Raw genomic sequence first — 23137 nt, 5'->3', positions numbered from 1 at the left:
ATTTTATGAGAAAATGCATCAAGAGGTGGAGGGAAAAGTTATTTATGGTTTTCAAATAAAAACACGAATTTTTAATCTGACACACCTAAATAAAATCCATTGTAGTCATTTTCTTACAGTAAATATAACCTATTTGTGAGTTGTTTGGAAATATACCGCCTGAGTCAATACTTGTAGAATCACAACAGTACAATATTTTGGGGTACAAAAACACAAAATCTTATCAAGTATTTTTGGCTAGCTTGTAGTGCAAATATCTTGCTACACTTGAAATGAGACAAAACTGACTTACTTTCAGAAAGATATCGGAGTTTGTTATAAGTCAGTGAATCCTTAATATTTATGAAAAAATACTAGTTTCACTGGCAGATCATTTCACTTACAACAAGACATTTTTCCTATGTTTATATACCTTTTGGGGTCTGGAAGAACGAGCCGTTTCAGGCACTGTCCCGTTACCTAGCAACCCCAGAAGTTTCCAGCCCATCACCTAGCAACCCAAGCTGAGCTCCTACACGTTTGGTTAGCAAGATTTACCTGCTGTACAATGGCGGGGAAAGACGAATGCTTTTTGTTGACTAACTATCCAGAAACCACTTTCTGCAGTCTTACGGGTTGCTTTTCAAAGGTGTACGGTTGTAAAATTGCGCGTCTCTTTGACGCCATTTTCACGTGCCAGTGTAAACGTTGAGTTGAGGGGGCGTGGTCAGTAGAAACTTATTTTGATTTAAAGTGACAAGACGCCCTAAAATGTCTCATTCTGAAAATGGCTCACAACAGAAGGAACTAAGCAAACCGAAACGATGAGATACATAAACTTTAAATTATCATTTGGGTTTGTCAAACCCAAGGAGAAACAGTTTTCTCCTGTAACCTGCTTGTTCCATTGTCAAGCACAGAATTCAAGCAACAGCCACCCTGACTGGAGGCCATTTTTGTAGTTTGGTACATTTGCATTTGAGCCACAAACTTCCCTTCTTTGGATGATGATGAACTGAGCAGTGCTCTCTTTGAAAAACGGAATTGGACAAACAAAATAAAGCGATTAGTTGCAAAACTGCAAGTAATTGAAAAATAAATCTCCTTAGCTGCTGTTCTCGGTCACCCATGAGCGCTGTTAATCAATTCCTTTGTTCCTCTATGAAAACAGAGGGACCAGAGCGGATTGGCCTTTCATTCGCTGCAATGAGCCTGCAGACTGTCAGGATGCAGATGATTTATTGATTCTTAATGATTTACATAAAATGGGCTAAAATTTTTAAAATTAAATATTAATGGTGGCGTAGGAATGGAGGAGTGTGATTTTATGATAAACACTCAACACGGAAAACAACTTTGCTCTGACCATCAAGTCACTTTAGATGAAATGTGGTTTTAAATTATTAATTACTGATTGAGAGAAAACATCATGGATGCTTCAGGGCTCAATCTTCCTGAAGACTCTTTATTGCTTTTCCTCATTAATCAAGTGATGAATGATTTAAACGCAGTAAACTGCAAACAGACATGTTGCTGTTTCGATCATCCAACTCTTAAATAGTTAAAAGGAGTGTGTTTGAGTTTCCATAGAGGGAGTCAGAGATATTATTATTATTATTTCAATCTGTAGAGACTCACACAGAATGAGAAACAGCAGTTAGACAATTTCATTGGACCAAGAATTTGGCACTCGGACACCGGCGGAAGACGTGCGTGCTGAGAATCGCAGCGAGCTTGAATGATCAGCTCGAATGAAGCTCAGGTAGGTCTTCCCCCGGGCCCGGTCACTGGTAGCTTGGAGAGAGGAGTCTTGAGGGGACCTGGAAGCATCTGGGAGACTGGTGGTGGAAACAGGGAGGAGGTGGGTTGAAGCACAACTGAAGCGGGTGGCTCTGAGGTTTCTTCGCCTTTTGAAGGAGCTCTTGCCAGGTGATTGGATCAAGGTGGAGCAGTGGTGCGTCCTGGTTGGCTGGGGTGAAGGCATGGTGATAAGTGATGCCGGAAGAGTCTTACAGGTTGAATTTATGCCTAGGGCTTCATCAAATAAATCTAAAATATAAAAAAATATATATACTTAGAATTAAATGAGGTTGGGAATGAAAAGATTTATTGAAATATTTAACCAACTTTGGAAATAATGTAACTGTTTTCAAATGATTAATGACACTAAGAAATATAGAAAAGTTAATGAAAATTTAATTTTATATCTTACATCTTTAATGTAGAAGCTAATAAACATATTTAAATCTAGAATTAATCTATAAAACTACTAGATATTTGGTTAAAAATAACTTTTTCTGATTTTTTTAAACATCCTTTAGGATGCTATTAAATACCTCACAATACAAATATTGATTAATCATGTTGACAAAATAAATTCATGAGATGTTGCAGCATGCAGCATTTAATAGCATATGTTTTAAAATAAGTTCTTTGCATAAAATGTTCCTTATGAGTTACATATAAAACCCAATTAAAGTTTTTATGCATTAATTTCAAACTAATTATTGAAAAATGTTTAAATATTAAAATAATTTTTAAAATAATAAACATATTTATGTATATACAAAAAATGACTACTTTATTTTCAGAGATATTACAAACTAATATTTTTACAGCAACATTTTTAATATTTTCAACGTTTAAAACTGGATGTAGAGCAGCCACGTGAAACTGGGGCAGATTTACAGGAAGGAGCTGAGAAACTGCTGAGTCATGTTTAGGTATTCACACCTCCAGCTCAGGATCTGTTTCAGCATTTTCCTGCTCAGAAATTAAACCGGAGCCCCTCCAACGTGGAGTTTGCAGTTTGATAACGCAATACATTTAATCCTGCTTAATCTATCTTATTCAATATGCTTCTGTATCCAAGGTGACAACAGGAAAAGGTCACACCTGTGCCTCACAGAGATTAAAAAAATAAATAAAAAGCTGACATAATTCCCAGGAAGTACTGATGTGGTTTTATGTAACGCCTCTCGTTTGAAGAACTGCTTCAGCGACTGAATGCAGCTACAAATCACCAGGTGAAAAACACCTGGTTCATAAAGTACAGGTAAGGAAAGGACTTACCTGAACTTGTGGTGAATCAATTAAACATTTAATGTCTTTAATACATTTTGCTATTTATTGCTTAATTTCTCCAACTTAAATATTTTTATGGTGAACAGATTTATTCATGAAATGACACCTTTTAGCTTTAGCTGTAGTTTGTAGTTATATTTTATTCCTTACTTGCTATGTTTCTTTGTAACTCATTAGTAAATAGAAAGTATGGTTAGTATAATGCTTCATTATAATTATTAATTAGCTCCTGGAGATTTTCCACTACATTTAATTCAATTCTGAATATTTTATTGATGCAAAAATAAACCTTACTGCAAAAATACAAAATCATACCAAGTATTGTTTTCTACATTTAATGCAAATAATTTAGTACACATGAAATAAGACAAAACTAACTATAAAGTAACCTTTCAGAAATAGAAGATTTAACCTTGAAAAGTATTAGTTCCACTGGCATTATTTCAATTAGATCAAGGGGAAAAAAGGGAAAATGTTTTGCTATAAGAGAAACTGGTACTTTCTAGATTCATATTAAGGAATTATTTACTTAAAACAAGCTCCTACATCTTACTGAAATGTTTGTCTTATTTCAGGTGTACTAAGATATTTGTAGTAAACTCTAGAAAAATGCCAGGTCAGATTTTATGTTTTTGCAGTGTATTTTGTTTAAAGTTTAAAGACATCAAATGGAAAGGGGGGGGGGGGGGGAACCCACTGGACTTTCTTAAATTCATTGTAACCATGTCGTGTAAACGTTTATTATCACGCTGTTATATCTCTATTACCTTCTGATGTGAACTTATTTCATTAAATCAGGTCAATTAAAGTTATTAAATTGAGACCTGAGGGCGTCATCTTTGCTCTTGAGGAAGAAATCTTTGCACTGCAGTGAAGATGCTAAAAACTGCAGCAGTTCGCGCAGGCTGGCTGACTGGCTGGCAGCAGTTTCCTCCTGAGATTTGCTCTCGCTGCAGCTTTCCACACATGAACGATGAGCGCAGCGGCGCATCGGGACGGATTCATGGCGCTGCGAACTTCAGAGGAGTGCAAGATGGGAACTTTCCAGCTGTAAAGATGAAGACAAAAAGGAAAAAGAGCAGCAGGGCAGACAGGATGTGGAGGTGACGGCATGGTGTAGATCTCACCCCAGTTATCACAGAAGCACTCGCTCTGCGCTTTTTCCGAGGGTTACTGGGTTCACTGCCTGGCTCAATAAAAGCTTCACCTTTAAGGGAGGAGAAACCGAGTCCAGCTGCTGGCGAATCCCCCAGATGCGATCCGTATTCAACGTTTTCACGGCAGTCTGAACGGATCCGTTTTACGACGCCCTATCGGGGCCATTAGGTAGAGGGAAGAAAGTAATTTTCTAGGAAAAAAAATAGAAAACTTCCAAGTTCAAAAAGTCGAAAATTTGCAAGAAAAACTCTGAAAATGTCTGAGTTTCAAAGGTTGATCATTTTTCAACTTTTGAAACTCAGAAAATTTTCAAAAGTCGAACATGTTTGACTTCTGAAACTCAGACATTTTTTTCCCTACTAAATTCTCAGCTTTTCAAACTAAGTTTGTTGAAAATTTGTTTTTTGCGAATTTTTGACTTTTTGAAATAAAAAATTTTAAAGTTTTTTTTGTAGAATTCTTTTTTTTTCTAGCAATTTTTCTTTACTTTTCAAAAATCAGAAATAAAACATTTGTCCACATGAATTGGAAAATCTGATTTGGAAAATTGACGCATTTCATTTTAAGACCTATAGGAAACGAACAAAACTGCAGGTATGCGTCTGTTCCTGGTGAACGTTTTGGCTAAAAACAAATCTACTTTTCACGCTCACAGAGGGTAGAAATCTTACTCCAGAGTAGTGATACTTCATAATAAAGTAAAATTACAAAAGTATAGCATCCTAAAAATACTCTTAAAAGTTTTTTTTTCTAAAAAGTTACATGTAATTAGTTACTGCTACTTAAGTCTGTGACTGGACATCAGTAAAACAGTTATTCTAAAGTAATAAAAACACATTGCATTCCTCTGTTGCAGAAGAGCAATAACATCACTGAAAATCTGTCATGATTTGAAGTTTTTACCAAGAACTGTTCTCTAGTTTTCTCCAAATGACTTTCAGCTTCACTGCAATACACAGTATTGACTCATGAGAGCTGAATGCAAAAGCATGCCGCACTTATCAGTTTACAGCCTGCTAAAACCCTTTTATCAAACTTATAAAGTTTCCTCCACATCCACAGTCTGTTGTGTTGGTCTATTACATTAACTCCCAATAAAATAAAGTTTGTGATTGCACTTAAAAATGGTTTACCTTCTTTTTAAAGTCAGAATAATTGCACATACAGCAGCACAATTCACTCTGGGGAGTTTAATTTGAAAGATAAAGCACCACAACTCAAAGGCTGCACAATAAGGAAACCTTGTTTAGTTTCAGAAGGAAGAGGAGAAAGGATTTGTCAAAAAGGTTTACACTGAAAAGAAACTTTGCAGATATTAGCGGGGAGCGTCTTTGTAGTGATGGGGAAGTTTTCTGGAAGACCTTTGAAGGTCAAAAGTAATTTAGATTCAGGAGATTCAGTCTGGCTTCCTTCCTAATTTCTTTGACACTGAAGAGTCGGAGGTCAGCGATAGCTACCAGGACACATTCCCCCACGAGGTTTCTCCTTTCTGCGTCTTTGATGAAGCCTCTGTGTGTGTGTGTGTGTGTGTGTGTGTGTGTGTGTGTGTATGTGTGTGTCAGTGTTAACCAGCTGCTGAGCTCTGCTCATTACTCATACAGAAAGCAGAAGAACCAGGGGAGCTGTCCTACATCCCAGAGACGCACACGCACAGAAAAACCTGAAAATAACTCGGACCGTCACCAAGGCCAGCAGAAACGCTTTTCAGACGCTTCGCTGTGATCACTGCAGCTGAAACGAGAACGCCTGAGGGCGGAGAGGAGGCGTCCGAAAAATCTGGACAGAAAGGGCGGCTCCATTCACGTTCCTCACTGCAAAAACACAAAGTCTTACCAAGTATCTGTGGTCTAGTTTTTACTGTAAATATCTTATTTACTTGAAATGAGACAAATCTAACTTGTAAGAAAGTTTTCAGCAAGATTTGACTTGTTTTATGTCAACAATTCCTTAATATTGATTAAAAAACTACTAGTTTCACTTGCAGATTATTTCACTTAAAACAATGTAGGTGGGCAAAGTACTCACAAATTGTTCACAAGTAGAAGTAGCACTACATTGACATATTTTTACTCAAGAGAAAGTAAACTGTAACCATCCAAGTAAAAAAGTATTTGGTAAAAAGTATATTCAAGTACTGAGTAACAAAAAAATTTAATTACATCATCAGACGGACCAAAATATGGAGATAAGTGGAAATGTTGGTATTTTAAGGATGAAATGACAACAATTCATGTAACAAAAAATAACAAAATCAGGCAAAACAACATGTCACCAAATCAGTTTCTGTCAATAAAAAAAAGACTTGTGTGACATATAAAACTTATTAAAAAACTTATGAAACTTCAACAAAAGCTGGTATATATATATATATATAAAAATTCCCTTCTCACCCTCCGCGGGTGGTCTCTCTTTCATCCTCTGAGCTCGGGTCCTCTACCAGAGGCCTGGGAGCTTGAGGGTTCTGCGCAGTATCTTGGCTGTGCCTAGAACTGCACATTTCTGGACTGAGATGTCTGATGTTGTTCCTGGGATCTGTTTGAGCCACTGCTCCAGTTTGGGGGTGACTGCCCCGAGGGCCCCGATGACCACAGGCACCACTGTGGTCTTCACCTTCCAGGCCTTCTCCAGTTCCTCTCTGAGGCCCTGGTATTTCTCCAGTTTCTCATGCTCCTTTTTCCTGATGTTGTGGTCACTTGGTATTGCTACATCCACCACAACGGCTTTCCTCTGTTCTTTATCCACCACCACAATGTCCGGTTGGTTCGCCATTACCATCTTGTCTGTCTGGATCTGGAAGTCCCACAGGATCTTAGCTCGGTCATTCTCCACCACCTTTGGGGGTGTTCCCCATTTTGACCTCGGGGCTTCCAGTCCATATTCGGCACAGATGTTCCTGTACACTATGCCCGCCACTTGGTTATGTCGTTCCATGTACGCTTTCCCTGCCAGCATCTTGCACCCTGCTGTTATGTGCTGGACTGTCTCAGAGGCCTCCTTGCACAACCTACACCTTGGGTCTTGTCTGGTGTGGTAGATCTGAGCCTCTATTGCTCTGGTGTTTAGGGCCTGTTCCTGGGCGGCCAGGATGAGGGCCTCCGTGCTGTCCTTGAGTCCAGCTTTCTCCAGCCATTGGTAGGATTTCCTGATATCAGCCACTTCAGTTATTTGTCGGTGGTACATCCCATGTAGGGGCTTGTCCTCCCATGATGGTTCCTCCAGCACCTCGTCCTCTGTTCCCCATTGTCTGAGACATTCGCTGAGCACATCGTCCATTGAGGCTTTGTCCTTGATGTATTTATGGATCTTGGATGTTTCATCCTGGACAGTGGCTCTCACACTCACTAGTCCTCTGCCTCCTTCCTTACGGCTTGTGTACAGTCTCAGGGTGCTGGATTTGGGGTGGAACCCTCCATGCATGGTTAGTAGCTTCCGAGTCTTAACGTCCGTGGCCTTCATCTCTTCCATTGGCCAGCTAATTATTCCTGCAGGGTATCTGATTACTGGTAAGGCATAGCTGTTTATTGCACGGATCTTGTTCTTGCCATTGAGCTGGCTTCTCAGGACTTGCCTTATTCGTTGGAGGCTGTGGCTCCTTTCCTTGTGATCTCATCGAGGTTGCCATTTGCTTGTACCCTTTCATATATATATATATATATATATATATATATATATATATAGAGAGAGAGAGAGAGAGAGAGAGAGATTTTGTGGTAAAAAAAATCAAAACAAAATGGCGCAACCCTGTGAAATGAAGGAACAATTTCAGAATTTTTTTTTTTTACATATCTAATCTGAAAAGTGTGGCATCCCTCCATTAGTTAATAGTATGTAAAGCCTTTTCTTGGGCTCAAAAATAAACTCACTGCCAGTTTACAGAAGACAGTGTTACAGGAAGAAGTTTTCTCTCAAAAAAAAAAAGAATAATTTCTCTGCAGGTCAGTGCTCCATTACATTCATCAAAGTCGAGTGAATTAAGGCGTTAAAATTGAAAAACGTTTGATTCCTCACCTGAACCCACCTGAGAACTTGAGAAAATGTGGGAAGCACAAAAAGTTGATCAACAGATCCAAAGTTGTTTTTAATTCCCACTTAGAGGGATAAAAATAAAAATTTATACAGGAAAATGTGTGTTTAGTTCATCAAGCAGAGTAATAAGTCAGCAGAATAACATTTGCCTAATTATTATGCACATAATTTTATTCCTCTAAAGACAAAACCTGACTTTTACTTAAATATTCATGTTTGAGGTTTAACATTTTAAATTAGAGTGCTGTAAAAGTAATACTCTTCTAATAATTGTAATAACCGTTTTATAACCTCTCCATAACTGGATTTTTTTTTTAGACTAAATTAGACAATGGTGAGGTTTTAGTGAATAATTTAAGGTTATACTGGATTTTATTTAGGGGTCCCAGAGTAAAAGGGGGATGAAAAACCCTTTCAGATCTTAGAAGTTTGTAAGAAATAAAATTCCAACAGAAACACTTTGACATTTGTTAATTATTAACCCTTTCATAAGGCATTGATCAGTGTTGGTCTGAAGTTTCTGTTCAGAAAAATCTGTTCCGGGTCGAATCCGGACGGATTTTATTCTTTTGTCAGTTTTTGAAGCTGATCAGAAGTTCAGAACCGACCACGGTTCTTCATTCAGTCGAGTTTCATCCACTATGAAAGGAAATTTCATTACAATCATTTTTGACATTTTGTTTGTTATCCTGGAAAACTCACCAGAACCAAACCGAACCTGGATCGTTAGTCTTTATTTCCAGGAGGGTTCTTGGACAGAATCTTGAAGTCCAGCTCCTTCGGACCAGAAGCAGCCAATCAGTCAGTCAATTGGCCATTTTAACGCAGAACCTCAGATTTGCAGTTAATCAAATAAATCTTCTAAATCTGCTCCAAAGATTTCCTAACATCAACTAAAACTTTTCATAGCCAATTATTTAAAACATATTGGACTGTTTGTAGCGTCCGATTAAAACAAACCAGTTTAAATGACTAGAAAACCATGAAAATATTTGCGGTGAGTTGGTCAGTTTGAATTAGTGGTTTCCATTTAATCCAGTTCTGTCTACTGCTTCAGGCTGTACAGTGGCTCAGTTGTTTCAATTTCAGCTCATCTTCCTCTTAGCAATAATCCAGAGCATCTCTATGGTGTTTGAAATTGTTTTCCTTCCACTTAATTTTCCATCAAATTTGCTTGCACTTTAAAAATACAGCCAATCAGTCTCAGATTGTTCCTTTTTCTCTCACCTGTAAGCCATAATCATCAGCAGGAATAAACATGCTTAATGAAATTCATGCATTTTAATTTTCGAATTTAAATATTGATCATTTTGTAATTTGATTTGAAGCATCAGTAATTCATCCTGTGAGGTTAAAATTAAACGTGTCTTAGCAGAACAAACACTGGGTTCAAAACCTTCAATCAAAACTGAAACATTGATGGTTTGAAAACTGTTTTCTGCAGGAGGATTGAACCGAGAGGAAGTCAGGAACGATTCAGCAGAAGAGAAGAAACGAACAACTCGGGTGAGGCAAAGCAGTGCTGAAATAGTATTTTTATTAAATACTTCCAAGATCCAAGTTTGAAGAATAACAAAGCTATGATGAAGACCAACTAACACTCAGACAAACACTTTGATAGTCGGCAATTTATGGTTGTATTTCATTGTACATTGTGATCATGCAAAATAAAACAAAGCAAGAAAAATATAAATCCAGCGTTCGTGTGAAGGCCGGCAGGGGGAGAGGGGAGAAGCGCAGCCCGATAATATATCATTACAACGCAGGGAAAACATCGAGGGCCTCATACCAAGCTACGGCGCCTGAATCTTTTATTTTTTTTTAATCCTTTTTTTGTAAAATCATGTTTTATATTTTCATATCACTTGTTCAACATTCTGGGTGGATGGAATTTCAAAAGATGCAAATATCATATATTGACACTAGTTCCATCCATATTTTGTGATAGAAATGTGTAACTGAAACATGCAAATAACTAGGTGTCGCAACCCGCACGTTTCTCCTCCCAGCAGGCGCCATATAAAACCACCAAGGGTTGATTACACTGATAAATAATTAAGTCCTGATCAATATCCCTTAAGAAGTTTTTGTTGTCTTTACTTCCTCTTCCCTTTTTTCTTCTTTTTTTTTTTCTCTACATGTTTGTGAGGGAGAGTGCAGAACTCCAGCTTGGCAGATTGGCAAAAAATAACCAACCGACAACAGCAACATTAATAATAATAATAATATAATAATAATAAAAACTTAAAACCAGTAACACGGGAACAACAGAGAAAGGAACAAAGAATCGTTTCAAGAGCAGAGGGGAGAGGTCAGGGGTCAGTCAATCTGTCAAATGGAGATATCAAGAGGGAGGACACCTAAAGCAGCACGACGAGGGCGGCGCCGGTCACAGCAGCGGTGCAGATATGTTACAAAGCCTAAAAACACACCGCCCGGAGTGCGTGGGTGCATATGATATGAAAAGACGGCTCACAGCATCGTGGGACCAGGAGTTAAGGACACTAGTATCTTTAAAAATAGTTCTTGGAGTGTTGCTGAGAAAGAGAGAGAGGGAGAGAGGGGGGATTACTTCCATCTTGGCGTTTGTTTTTATTCCCTTTCTTCATAAACAGTCGTACGGCCATGGGAGCGCCTACAGGAGAGCATTGATTTGTTTATTTTAGAGCAATCAATGCCTCAAATGTTTCAGGGTTGAGAGCTACGAATAGAGGAACAAGCTTCACCTAAACTAGAGTGGGGTTACAGAGGGAAGGGGGTCCATTCCCCTAAATGCACAGGATGAGTGTCTCTTAGATACATGTACATATATTACACTTTTCTACATATATCTATACATACACTGTATTTACACAGTGATTATAAACAAACCAGGCCCTTGCAGAAAGCAGAGTAACGGGTTGAAAGAGGTTAACGAGGGAGAGGCAGCGAGCAAACATGCAAAACGCAGGCGGCGGCTTTTCATGGTACGGGCCTCCTGCTCCTCTTCCTCCCTCAACTGCATATAGACACACGACGAAACGCGGCTAGCTTCCAATGTGCACGATAAAATCCTTACTGGAAAAAAAAAAAGAGCAAAAAGTTCTCAGCTGCTTTTTTAAAAAAAGGAGCCTCGATTATAGTCAGTCAGAGCGGAAAAAAAAAAAGGAAAAACACACGGATAATGGCTCCTGTTGTTCACGAGAACACAAATGGATCAGGACGCTAAAAAACACAACGAAACACGTCGACTTTAGTTCAGACGCCCCCCTCCGCTAATGTTCCCCGATCCCACGAACAACAACGACTTCCGATCCGTCGGAAAAAACAAGAACACAAACGAAAACACAAACACGTAGAAAGCCTACACTAAAGTTCTACACTTTGGTGCTTCGTGTTTTTGATATCAAGTTTCTCTCGTCGTCAAGTTCTCAGAGCGAACCTGATTGTTTTTTTTTTTCTTCTTTTTTTCTCTTTTCTTTCCCTCTTTAATTCAGCTGAGGAAAGATTTCCCTTCATGTCAACACCCAGGTAGCGAGGACAACACTTCCAACCTGGTAATCCCTAAATGTGTACAAAATCTAAGCACTCCCCCTCCACTCCTCCCTTTTGCTTTCCCCAGATAAAGATAAATGCTTGGTTGGGTTTTGGTGGTTTCTGGTACATCTAGCCATAAATTTACACAGTATATTCATAACTCATACTCATAAACTGTCACAAGTTCAACTGTATATCCTCTCCTCCCCAGGGACATGTCATCTCGCGCAGGCAGAAAAAAGATGGCTGCCAGGGGAGGGACAAGAGGGCAAAGATGCACCCTCCAGTCAGGCGCCAGATGCATGCATCATCATCTCATGGAGGGGTCGGGGTTGGGGAGGCGGGGTTCTCGTGTTCAGCCGGCCCCCAGCAGGTCAAAGGAGGGTCGGGGTTGGTTGGTGACGTGGAGAGGGATGCGTTCTGGCCCGGCCGGGCTTCCTGGCACTATCCAATCCACGCAGAGGACGTGCCTCTGAAAACACGCTCGCTGAAAAAAACTGCCCCCCAATAAACTCGCTCCAGAGGACCGGAGCCTCAGGACCGCTGAGGGAGAGAGGAAGAGCGTTTAGATGAAAACAAAAAGGTAAAACTTTGTTTGAAGACTGACATGATGAGCATGAAGGAGTTTTTATGAATGTTTATGACTGTTGTCATGGAAGTGTCATTCGGTAAATGACACTTTCAATGCAAAGTTGCTTTAAAAGTCATTATTTACCAAATAAGTTGGGACTTTTAATGCCATTTTTTAAAAGGAACTTTTCATTAAAAGTTGCATTATTTACACTTCCATAAAACCCCTTCATGTTCATGATGTGTTATGTCAAATTTATGACTGCCACTTTACATTAAATAAAGTGTTTCCAAAAAATACTTTGTAAAACATGAATAACGGTCTATACTGAGTGAAGCAAATGAGAAAATTATGGCAACTGCAGAGATGTTCACAAATCTTGTATGAAGTCTAATAACAGGGTTTGTACGTTTTTCACACAGTAAAATTCAAGCACTAAGGTAATTTTCAAACTTTTCCAAAATCATAATTTGAAGATAAAAACAATACAAATTAACTAAAAAAAAGAGTTTCAATTCACTATTTATATAATTTATTACTAGGGGTTGACTGATTGCCGATTACTGATCTTTTAAAAAGCCTAACTTACTGATTCCAATTTTAGTCAATACCATTTTTTTGTCTGAAATGTTGCTCAATATATCAAGAAAGTTGCTGAATTGGCAACGATGGGGTGACTGTTGTCAACTGTAAATGTGCAGACATGACCTGGTTGTCAGTCAAACGTCTCTCACAGGAGAAAAGAAAAGCACAGTGGTTGATTCTTAGACGTTTGCCAAGGCTCATAACATTGGTGGATAAGATCGGCTTCACATGTAAAAATCGGCTGATCACAGATCTCCAAAAGTTAAGGAAATCAGCACCGATAGATCGGCTGGCCGATAAATCGTTGCACCCCTATTTATTACGTCTCGTGATAGTGTTCTGCTTTCTACACCAGGAACAAGATAAACTAAAATAAAACACAATTTTATGTTTTGAAATGTCTCTCTCACAAACTCTACACACATCACTGATCCAAGAACAAAACATTAAATGAACAACAACAACAACAACAAAACAAATCTCCAAATTTCATCAACGTATAAATTTTAAGCCAAACTTCACTGAAACTGCACAGTTTGTACCTGATCACTGTAGTGGTGCAGCCGGTGCTCCTGAGCAGTGGAAGTGAACGTTGAGCCACTTTCCGTCACGGCGGTGCCACACCCGGGTCTCCTCTGATTGGCTGGAACGAGGGCGGCCCGTGGAGTCCACGAACTGCGTGAGCCGGATGTAGGCGATGCACGCGGCGTCCTCGCCGATGAGGTGGACGTGTGGGTTCAGCAGGGTGGTGTGCACGGGCTTGTTGTTCTTACTCAGCACTGGACAAATAAAACACCAATGTGATGACGGTTTTGCAGGACATGATTCATGACTCTGGCTGATCAAAACCTGAACTTTACATCACGTACTGGGAATAAACTAAATATTTTAGAAGTAAAATGTAATCTACAGGAAAATAACATATACATCCTGCAAGTCTGGAAGACACTCACAGTTTTCAAAGTAAAACTTGTGGAAGTCCATGCCTTCCACCAGGTTTCCCAAAGCTTCGGGTTCAAAAGAGGTGAGTCCAGGATCGCAAATCCTCCTAAAGAAAAAAGGTCAAAGGTTGAATATCAAAGTCACAAAACAAAGACAACAGCTACAACTAAAATTACTCGACACGCACTGAAAATGAGCTTTAAGTGCAAAAATCTAAATAGTTCAGGTGTTTGGAATAAACTGATTACAGAGGATCAGTTCATGTAATGAAATATTCAGTATTTCAGCTAAATTCAACACCAAGTCTCACTGCAGTCAAAACAATTCATTCTTGTGAATAAAAATCTTTGTAAAAACAAACCTTATTATGCAGGAGGTCAAAAGCTCAACAGGTACTTCATACTTAAGCTGCAAGACGTGCAGCAATAATTACTGAAAAGCAACAAATTGTAATCAAATAGCACAGATTTGCGCAAAACTACTAAAATGAGTCAAAATAGAGTTTGGCATTCTGTTTTTTTGTAGCAACAAATCAAAACCAAAATTATTCAGGGAGATTTAGCAGCAGTATGTCTGGAGGAGGAAGAGTAAAGCACAGAAGTGGCTCAGTGATGCCCTGGGACTGCTTTGAACAGAAGCTTGTACAGAAAACTGCTATTATCCCAAGCATATGGAATCAATAATATATATCACGATAAACATGTGATCAATTATCATTAGATAACATGTCCGATAGAATATTCAATAATTTCACTAAACTTTGATCTAGAACCACACAGCATTGTGGGAAATGTAGGCAGAGAAAAGACTTCTGCTGCTCAATCTCTCATGGTCAACTGCTAAGCTAAGGTTTGTAGCATCAACTCACTCACTCACTGGTTACCTAGCAACAACCTGCTAAATTACTGATGCGACAGCAGTTTCAGGTTTTGCCACTGTGCCTCATAACTGCGTAAAAATAAATAACAGAGTGGAGTGAAAACTGTATAAAATCAGAAAGATCTCACCGCTGGTTTGGCAGTATTCCAGATATTAAAAACAAAACAACTAATAAGTAATTTTTTATACTAATATCGTGATGTTTTTCAGCCATATTGCCCAGCCCTTCCCAAGTAAACATCAAAGTCTACTAATGTTTGGTTTTATATATGTATAAAAAAATCAGCATGACACTGCAGCCATCACACTTGTTTTTAACAACAGCTAATAAAAAATTTGATAGGAGTGGTAAAGGAGGTGGCACAAAGTAAACAAAATGTTAACTGGAAGTCTTTGCCGATTAGAACACCATGATTTCAGCAGGACATAAAAATAAAACTGAGTTTTACAGTGTTCAAGATGTTTGTCACGAAGGAAGAGGTGAGATAAAAATCCTCCAGAAAAGTCAATTTTTCAAGAAATCACTTTCAAAGCCATCTTATTTATCACAAACAGCTGTTACTTTGTACAGTCAGCTGTTACTTTGTACATTCAGCCAATTTACAGTTGGGAAAGTATTTCCCATGGCTTAAAGAAACTGCAGCACTCACGTGTAGGCTTCAAAATCTCCATTGTTGATCGCTTCAATCAGCTGCTCCGTTATCTTGATGATCTCCTGTTTACGGGCTGCAGAAAAGGAGAAGAAATACAAAATAGGTGGAGGATGATTATAAGCCACATGGAGAATTAGATGTTTAACTTCATCCTACACCCGTCACGCCAAAGCAGCAGCTTCTTCACTGCAGCTTGACCACATTATGGTAAGTTGTTCAATTTCTCGCCTTCAGTGCGACACTCTGGAGCACACGCTGCCACATTTCTGCCTGTAAACGCCTCAGCTGACAAGAACAGCTCAGCTCAAGAGGCAGTCAGCTTTGATTCCGAGCTTCAACGAAGCGTTTTTGAATCTGACATCCAAAAATATCAGAAGGAACGACGGAACAGCGCGTCGTTCCAAATATAACATTAAAAGAATCTAGAATGAAAATACAACTTATTTAAATCCCCGCTTATGGTATATTATTTCTAAGGCGGCATGCTAACTTAGACTACATTGAAATAGAAACGTCAAACAAAACTACGACACAGTACTTGCCTTCAGTGCGACACTCTGGAGCACACGCTGCTTCAGAGTGCTCCAGATAACTCCAGATAATTTGAGTTATCTACATTAAGAGTTATCTTAATTTAGATAACTCAAAATTAAGAATATTTACGAGTGGAATTTAATGTTTATAGCTTCACGATGTACGAACTTCGTCCAGTCAACTAACGATAATCTTGAACTTACCCATGAAGGTCCATCAGACGCAAAAAAAAAAAAAAAAAGCTAGCTAGCAACGGCAAGTAAGCGCCTAGTTAGCATTAGCATGACATAGATAATAGACGCCTCATTGAGCGCTGAACCATACGTCGACGTTGCGTCAACGTATAATCGGATGTAACGTATGATTGGAGGTAAATTATCGGAGGTAAATGTATGTGCTCAACCGTTGTACACTACAAACTACATCCATTAGCATTCATTTCACAAATAAGAATGAAAGGATACATATGTATGAGTGTATTTGTCCATAAAAACAATTTTACGAGCAGAAATGCTCGTAAATTCGAATTTTCAACTCGTAAATTCCGTGAATTCTCGTGGCGAAGCCAGTTTCAAAACAACCAAGAACTATTTCTTACGGAATTAAATTTGCCCTAAGTAACCACTGATTTCCCAACCAAACTTTTTTCATACTGTGCATGTTTGCTAATTAGAGCTAAACAGCTGTTAGAAGAGAAATGCATTAAATACCCAAAGACTTTGGCAGAAACATAAGGTTTATTTCACCACATATGGAAAAAAATGCAGTGGAACAAAGACTTGTCATGTATTTCAGCACAAGAGTCCAAAATAGTAGTAACATATTCCAGTTTGAGTGTGTTTGAAATGAGTGTGCATTGAGTTAATGACTCAAAAAAGCAAAAATACTGTTGCCTGCAAAGATAAAATCTAAGACAAGACAAGGCATGCAAATAAAAATCAACTGAACTCCACTGTATTGATTGCCATTATTAGATTTGCAGCCTTTACAAAATGGAAGAAGAAAAAGTGGAGGAAACCAAACACTTCCACAAATGCAGCTTCATTCCTTCCCTGCCCCCCCAAACTATTTGTACCTGGAAAATGATGAAAGCAAGCTCCAGACTTTAACAATGCATAGGAATCCTGCCTCCAAAAATCACTGAAAACCATGCTGAAATGCAAATAGAAAAACATCCCCTCAGCATGATTCTACCATCAACATGCTTCACAGGTGACATGGCGTAATCCACATGACAAGCAGTGCCTCGTCACGTGTGTCCTCCTGCCCCAGAGACTAAGCTCGTCATTCAGACTAAAAGTTTCTACTAGTCCAAACATTTTTCTCATGATCTGAAAACATTTAAGGTGTGTTTCTGCAAAATAAATATTCTCTACAATGCTCATCTGTCCACTTTACCATAGAGGTGCATCTTAATGACCGTTAACCTTTAAACGTTGGACATTAGTTACAAGCAATATTAAAGCAATTGGTTCACAGTAAAATTATCAACTCTCGATGAGATATGTCAAGTCATATCTTGGAAGTTCATTCCAAGATCTTCTCAATCAACTGAATTTACCACAAGTGGACTTCAGACAAGTTGCAGAAGCAACTGAAGAGTAGGCTGGAGAAACAGGAAGCACTTCAGCTTACACCATCAAAGGGAATGAACACTTGTTTATTGTTTTGAAACGTTTACATTTCTTTAGAGATTTAGAAAAAAAAGTCTATTTTGTGTAGATTTGAATCCATCCATTGTCTTTCCCTCAACCCAAATTAGTTTGCTGGGGCAACAGGTCCAGAAGGGAACCCCTCAATATCCTCAAGCTCATTCTAGGGGGTCCGAAGGCGATCCCAGACCAGAAGAGATTTACAGCCCCTCCAGCAAGTTCTGAGTCTTCTCTTGGGTCTCATCTCAGTTGAATGTGCCCAGAAAACCTCCACAAGGAGACACCCAGCGGGGGGGGATCCTGATCAGATACCTGAGCCACCTTAACCTATTCTTTTAATGTGGCGAAGTAGTAGCTCTACTTTAAGCTCTCACCTAATGACAGATTTCCCTCACCCCATCTCTAAGGCTGAGTCCAGCCACCCTACGGCGAAAGCTATGATTCATGTCCCACGACTACAGCTGAGGGTTGGACCATAAATGCAGAGTTTTGCTTTTTGGTTTGCGGCAAGAGACCGAAGCAGAGCATTACTGCAGACGAAACCCTAATCCATCTGTCTGTCTCCTGATCTATCCTACCATTTAAAGAAAAACTGGAAAACAAATTAGGGCAGAAATGATTAAGTTAATAATCTATTAATTGTTAACTAGAGTACATAGACTCAAAAAAAGGCAATTTGCTAAAAGAACAGCACAGAAAAGTAAAGCCAAAACTGTACAAAAAACTACACACATTTTATATATAAAAAGATCTGTCTGTAAATATTTTCTAACCAGAACTTCTCAAGTGGTGTGGTTTTAGCTTTACCTGGTTCAAATTCTGTAAAAATAATAAAAAAATAAAATCTATTAAGCAGCTTTTTTTTATTCAAATATTAATCAGTTAGCCTAAAAACTAATCAGATTAGCATATATATTTAACAATCTAGGCAATGAAATATGCATCTTCTTACTAAAAAAATTAACTGAATTGTTTATAAGCATCTTTTAATGTATTATATTATTGTATACAAGGCTTTATTGAAAAATCTACATAATGGGACAATTTTTAAAAATCTGATTTATCATCAGAATAATTGATTACTAAAATAATTATTTGCAGCCCTAGAACAAATGCAAGGATGTGAATAATTTTTTGTGACGCTGTATATATTCTTTGCTTTTATAGTTAAAAAAAAAAAGCAAGTTATCACTCGGGGGGTGGGGGGTTTGATTAAAGAATCTCAGAAATCCAATAATTCCAAGTCATAACACAACAAACAAAAATAAAGCAAAAGAACATGACACTAAGGGGTGTTAGTACTTCATTATTGCACTTCAGAGAGGAAGCAGCTACTGAGAACAGAAGGCAGGTGTAGCTGGGTTAGGCGGTTAGAGAGGTGCTCTTACTCAGCTTAGTGTTGCTTTTAGTAGCGACAGTGCTGCCCCCTAGTGGAGCAGAGGGGATGGAGGACTGTGATTGGTCAGAGTCGGGGCAGGAGCTGTTGCCCGTGCTGTTCCATGCCATGCGCTTTACATCATGCGGTGGAACTGAAACACACAATGGATGGTGAAACATACATGTTGATGGACAACAGGGAAGATGAAAAGCAACGTGCACACACACTTCATGCAGCAAAATAAAAAAAAAAACTGAGGGGGAAATGTAGATGTAGGGCTGGTTTCCAATACAACTGGTAGGAAGTAAACCTCCAACTCAAGTTGATGAGAGACATTCAGATGGGTAACATGAGATGATGGCAGGAAGCAGGGTCCATACAGCTCTAATTGTGATGTTTGTGACTACTCATAATGTTCGTATGGATTAACGGAGCTTTCTCTGATGAGCGGTAGCATCAAATGCAGAAGAGATCGAAGCCATTGCTTTTTACTAGCTTCAGCTATGCCTAAAGGGAGTCAGCATATTATAGTAAGAAGACAGAAATGGAAAATACAACTGAGGAGTAATAGCAAGGAAAACATTTGGGTGTTCGCTCGACAGAAGGAAGAAGAGCAATACAGAAAAAAGTATGGAAAGATTCAGAGTAGAGGAGGGAACATGAAGAGGAGGAATCTTAACGGAGCAAAACATGTAAATGAGAACAGAGGGGAGACTGTGTGAGCACAAAGAGAAACATGATGCTCTGCTGTGCAGGGTTCCAGGAGAGTCAGATGGGCAGTGGGCCGGTTTGGGATGCTCAGCTGCAAAGTAAGCTGGACCTCCACCGGAGGACAGGAGGACATATGCAGTGGTCACCAGGAACACACACACACACACACACACACACACACACACACACACACACACACACACACACACACACACTTCAAGGTTCCCACAGTGGCCAAAAATCAGAGATGTACAACTTTTTTTTTTTTTTTTTTTTTACTTTTCTTAAAGTTGGTGCATTGCTTTTGCTTTAAATAGTCAGAGTAGCCCTTCTCTTTAGTACTTTTCAATAAAAGGAATGCATTAATGACAAAAACTAAAGCGTTTTAAATGGGAAATTCTTCAAAATGAACCAGTTTATTTCAACTTGGATTAGAGCTGCCCAGCGGACAACCACCGACGCCCTCCACAGAGGGCAAGCCACAAAAAGGTTGATGCAAAAGAAGCTGCCTGTTGAGACGGATGCATCCAAGCATTTTATTGGAAAGTTGAGTGTAAGGAAAAAATGGGATAGTGAAAAAAGTATGTAGGCAACAGGGAAAACTGGAGCCTTGAAGGAATTGTGAGCAAAGACCATTTAAGAGCTTCAGGCATCTGCTGGTCTTAGTCCACCATGTTTTATCAAGTCCAAAGTCAGAGCAGTGGTCTGCCAAGAAATTTGGACACCAGAGCAAAAAGCAGCAGGACCACGCTGTAGTGATGCAGTAACTCATGCAAAAGGAGCCCTGACCAAGTACTGAATGCATTCACTGTACAGTAGGTGAACCTGCTTTTCATTAGACTGACATTTAAGCATTATGAAGCCATTCTTATTTACATTTTCTGATTACATAAACTGGGTCCTCAAGAGCTGTAAGTCATAATCATCAACATATAACACACTAGGGATTTTGTATAATCTGAGCTTAACATACGTGTATTTTATTATTTTTTTGGCTTCTGAAAATCAGTTTTCTTACATGGTGTAGTTCAACTTTTTCAAATAAAAAAAAAATTATTCAGCTCAGCCAAATTTAAACATACTAAAATCTAGGAAGATGACATACTACTTTGTATTTTGATAGACCAGCTACTCAAGAATAATTTTTAGGAAGAAAGGTTTCTAAAAGAGGAGAAAAACACACACACAAAAAATCCTTTTTCTGCTAAAGATGACCTATTGTAGTACCTTAGCCTGTTATAACAGGTCTGTAGGTTATACAAAACATGTTCATTACATTTTTTTTTTGCACAAAATCATTCTTAGATGATGAGATTTTAATCTGGCCAGTTCTGGCTATTTTCAGCTCTTTTCAGAATGAGCTGCTTTATGGCATTTCGATATTTTAAATTAAAATAAGTTTCTGCTGGCCACGCCCCCAACTCAACATATTCACTTGCATGAAAAAATTGCTGCAATTGTACAACTATATATATTTGAAAAGCAGAAGTAGAGCCTCCCACATAACCAACAAGAATGCAGCAAGTGGTTTCTGGATGGCAAGTCAACAACAAAACACTTGTTTTTTTCCAGCAGCCATTGTACAGCTCATACAGTGGAAAAACCAACTGACCAAACATTGGGATTTCGCTCAGGTAGGCAATGGGCTGGCTTTGGCTGGGGTTGCTTGGTAACAGCGCTGTGCCCGTCAACTGTGACTTTACAATTGGGAAGTTTTTGAAATGGCTCATTTTACAGAAAAAAAAACAAGGTGGGTGTTTCTTTTTAAGCACGTGGGCTGATTTTAGAAGCAGTTGAGACCCAAAATGGAGGACAAAAATGTGTAAAATGTAGATTTGGCAAAAACAGGTGCTCTTTAATATTAATACATTATTTACGCTAACTTCACCGCATGTATGCAAGGAAAAGGAAGCTGAGCTTTTCCTGTTTTACAGAAAAAACGGTAATAGCAGTGAGGGGGGAATCCAAGTTGCAATAAACTAAAAGATTAAATTCTCTGACATCAGAATCTGATTGAGTCCAGAAACGTTCAAAAACCAGTGGGAACCCTATAAAAAAGTAAAGTTTGGTAGATCGGGGTGTGAGCAGAGCTCAAACATGGAAGACGTCATTGCCAGTGCTACAAGAAACCGAGGTGAGAGTGGGAGGAGTGGGTGTCGGGTCCTTTCAGGGGGCACAGGGGGCAACCATATAGCTTCTCTTTGCCATAGATAAACTTACTGGCAGGTGAGCTTTGAGGTGAGGGCAGAAGAGGGGGCATCTCCTCAGCGGCGCTGCTCTGACTCAGCGCCGAACTGTCCGCTAGATGTAGCCAAACACACAATAATTACAAACACACACATACGACAGGCACGCTTAGGACCGCAACACACTTGTCGATCACTACAGTCAAATACACACACTTCACTAAAAGGGAGAAAGAAAGAGACAGTGAATGAAAACAGGGAAAAGGGAATAAAACACTTGAGTACCTTTCCTACCTTTCATTTCCTCCTCATCGTTTGTGGCGTTGCTCTCTGTTGATCCCTGAGGACCGAGAAGAGGGACAGACAGATGTTGAAACCAACGCAGGAAAGATCCAAGAGCGAGTCAACCAGGGCGGGGCCGTGTTCCCACCCAACACAACTAAAGTATTACCTTGACTCCATCAGGAGGGTTGTGCACCACTGTGCTCTGAGATTCCTGCAGAGCAGAATAGAACAGTCAGTCTGGCATATTTTTGCTCTGAAACGGTGCGTTTCAACTGGGTTTGAACCGGCCCCAACTACTTTACCTCCGCAACACATCCACAGCCTACAGGGCATTTTTAGAGTGACAGATGGTTTAGGTTGGTAAAATTACAGATATCTCAATCCACTGCCAAATATGTATATATGTATATTTTATCTTTATGCTGAAAATTTGTGAGCCACTTTCACAAAAGCATCTCCGTTACACCCCTGACTTGCCAACTGAGGTCGTCACAGCGGCGTGACCTCTGCCGGATTCTCAGGTTGAAACAGCGATGACTTATTGTTCAAGTGGTTACAGGTTCCACAAAAATAAACAGAAAGATTTGGAAATAATTTTCAATGAGAACAAGAAGCTGGTGAGATATACAGTTTACATTTGAAGCTTTCAGCAACAGGACATCCGCCATTATCGTTAAAAAAAAAAAAAGGTATAGGAAGACTTCTGACTGGGTTTGGTCATTTACTGTATCGTTTACCATTTATGGTGCTATTTTTTTTTCATAAGAATTTTGATTTAATTTCCATAAATTATGTTAAAAATCCCAAAACATTGTAGTTGTTGTTGCTGTCTTCTTGTCAGAATTATTATTTTCTCCACTGATTGTTCAATAGCACTATCAAATACACTGATATGATTAAATGCAGTAGCTGAGTGCAGTTTAGTCAAACAAATCACACTTTTTTATGCAAGCAGTGTCCAAAAGCAGCGCAACAATAACGGGGATTGTTTTTCAAGA

At 39.0% G+C, this 23137-nt stretch overlaps 1 protein-coding gene across 10 annotated transcripts in view; it reads right to left on the bottom strand.

Annotated features, from left to right (window-relative positions):
• Positions 1–9764: 9764 nt before the first annotated feature.
• The window catches only part of camk2g1 (calcium/calmodulin-dependent protein kinase (CaM kinase) II gamma 1), a 58765-nt gene continuing 45392 nt past the window's right edge, over positions 9765–23137 (bottom strand). For 2 of the 10 annotated variants that reach the window (XM_088000844.1, XM_088000846.1), the window contains 8 exons: positions 22306–22350; positions 22140–22194; positions 21889–21969; positions 18968–19108; positions 15391–15466; positions 13873–13967; positions 13462–13698; positions 9765–12306 (listed from right to left, as the gene is read on the bottom strand). In XM_088000844.1, the coding sequence (XP_087856970.1) occupies positions 13466–13698; positions 13873–13967; positions 15391–15466; positions 18968–19108; positions 21889–21969; positions 22140–22194; positions 22306–22350 (726 nt within the window). In that variant the 3' untranslated portion in view covers positions 9765–12306; positions 13462–13465. The remainder of the gene's footprint in view (positions 12307–13461; positions 13699–13872; positions 13968–15390; positions 15467–18967; positions 19109–21888; positions 21970–22139; positions 22195–22305; positions 22351–23137) is intronic. The other 8 variants (XM_088000848.1, XM_088000854.1, XM_088000852.1 and 5 more) reach the window with 6 other exon arrangements.

The sequence above is a fragment of the Poecilia mexicana genome, unplaced genomic scaffold (assembly GCF_051168715.1).
Source record: "Poecilia mexicana isolate PSO_F unplaced genomic scaffold, ASM5116871v1 scaffold_19, whole genome shotgun sequence".
Taxonomy (NCBI): domain Eukaryota; kingdom Metazoa; phylum Chordata; class Actinopteri; order Cyprinodontiformes; family Poeciliidae; genus Poecilia; species Poecilia mexicana.
Note: the sequence above shows the minus strand (reverse complement) of the source record. Positions and strands in the feature narration are given on the sequence as shown.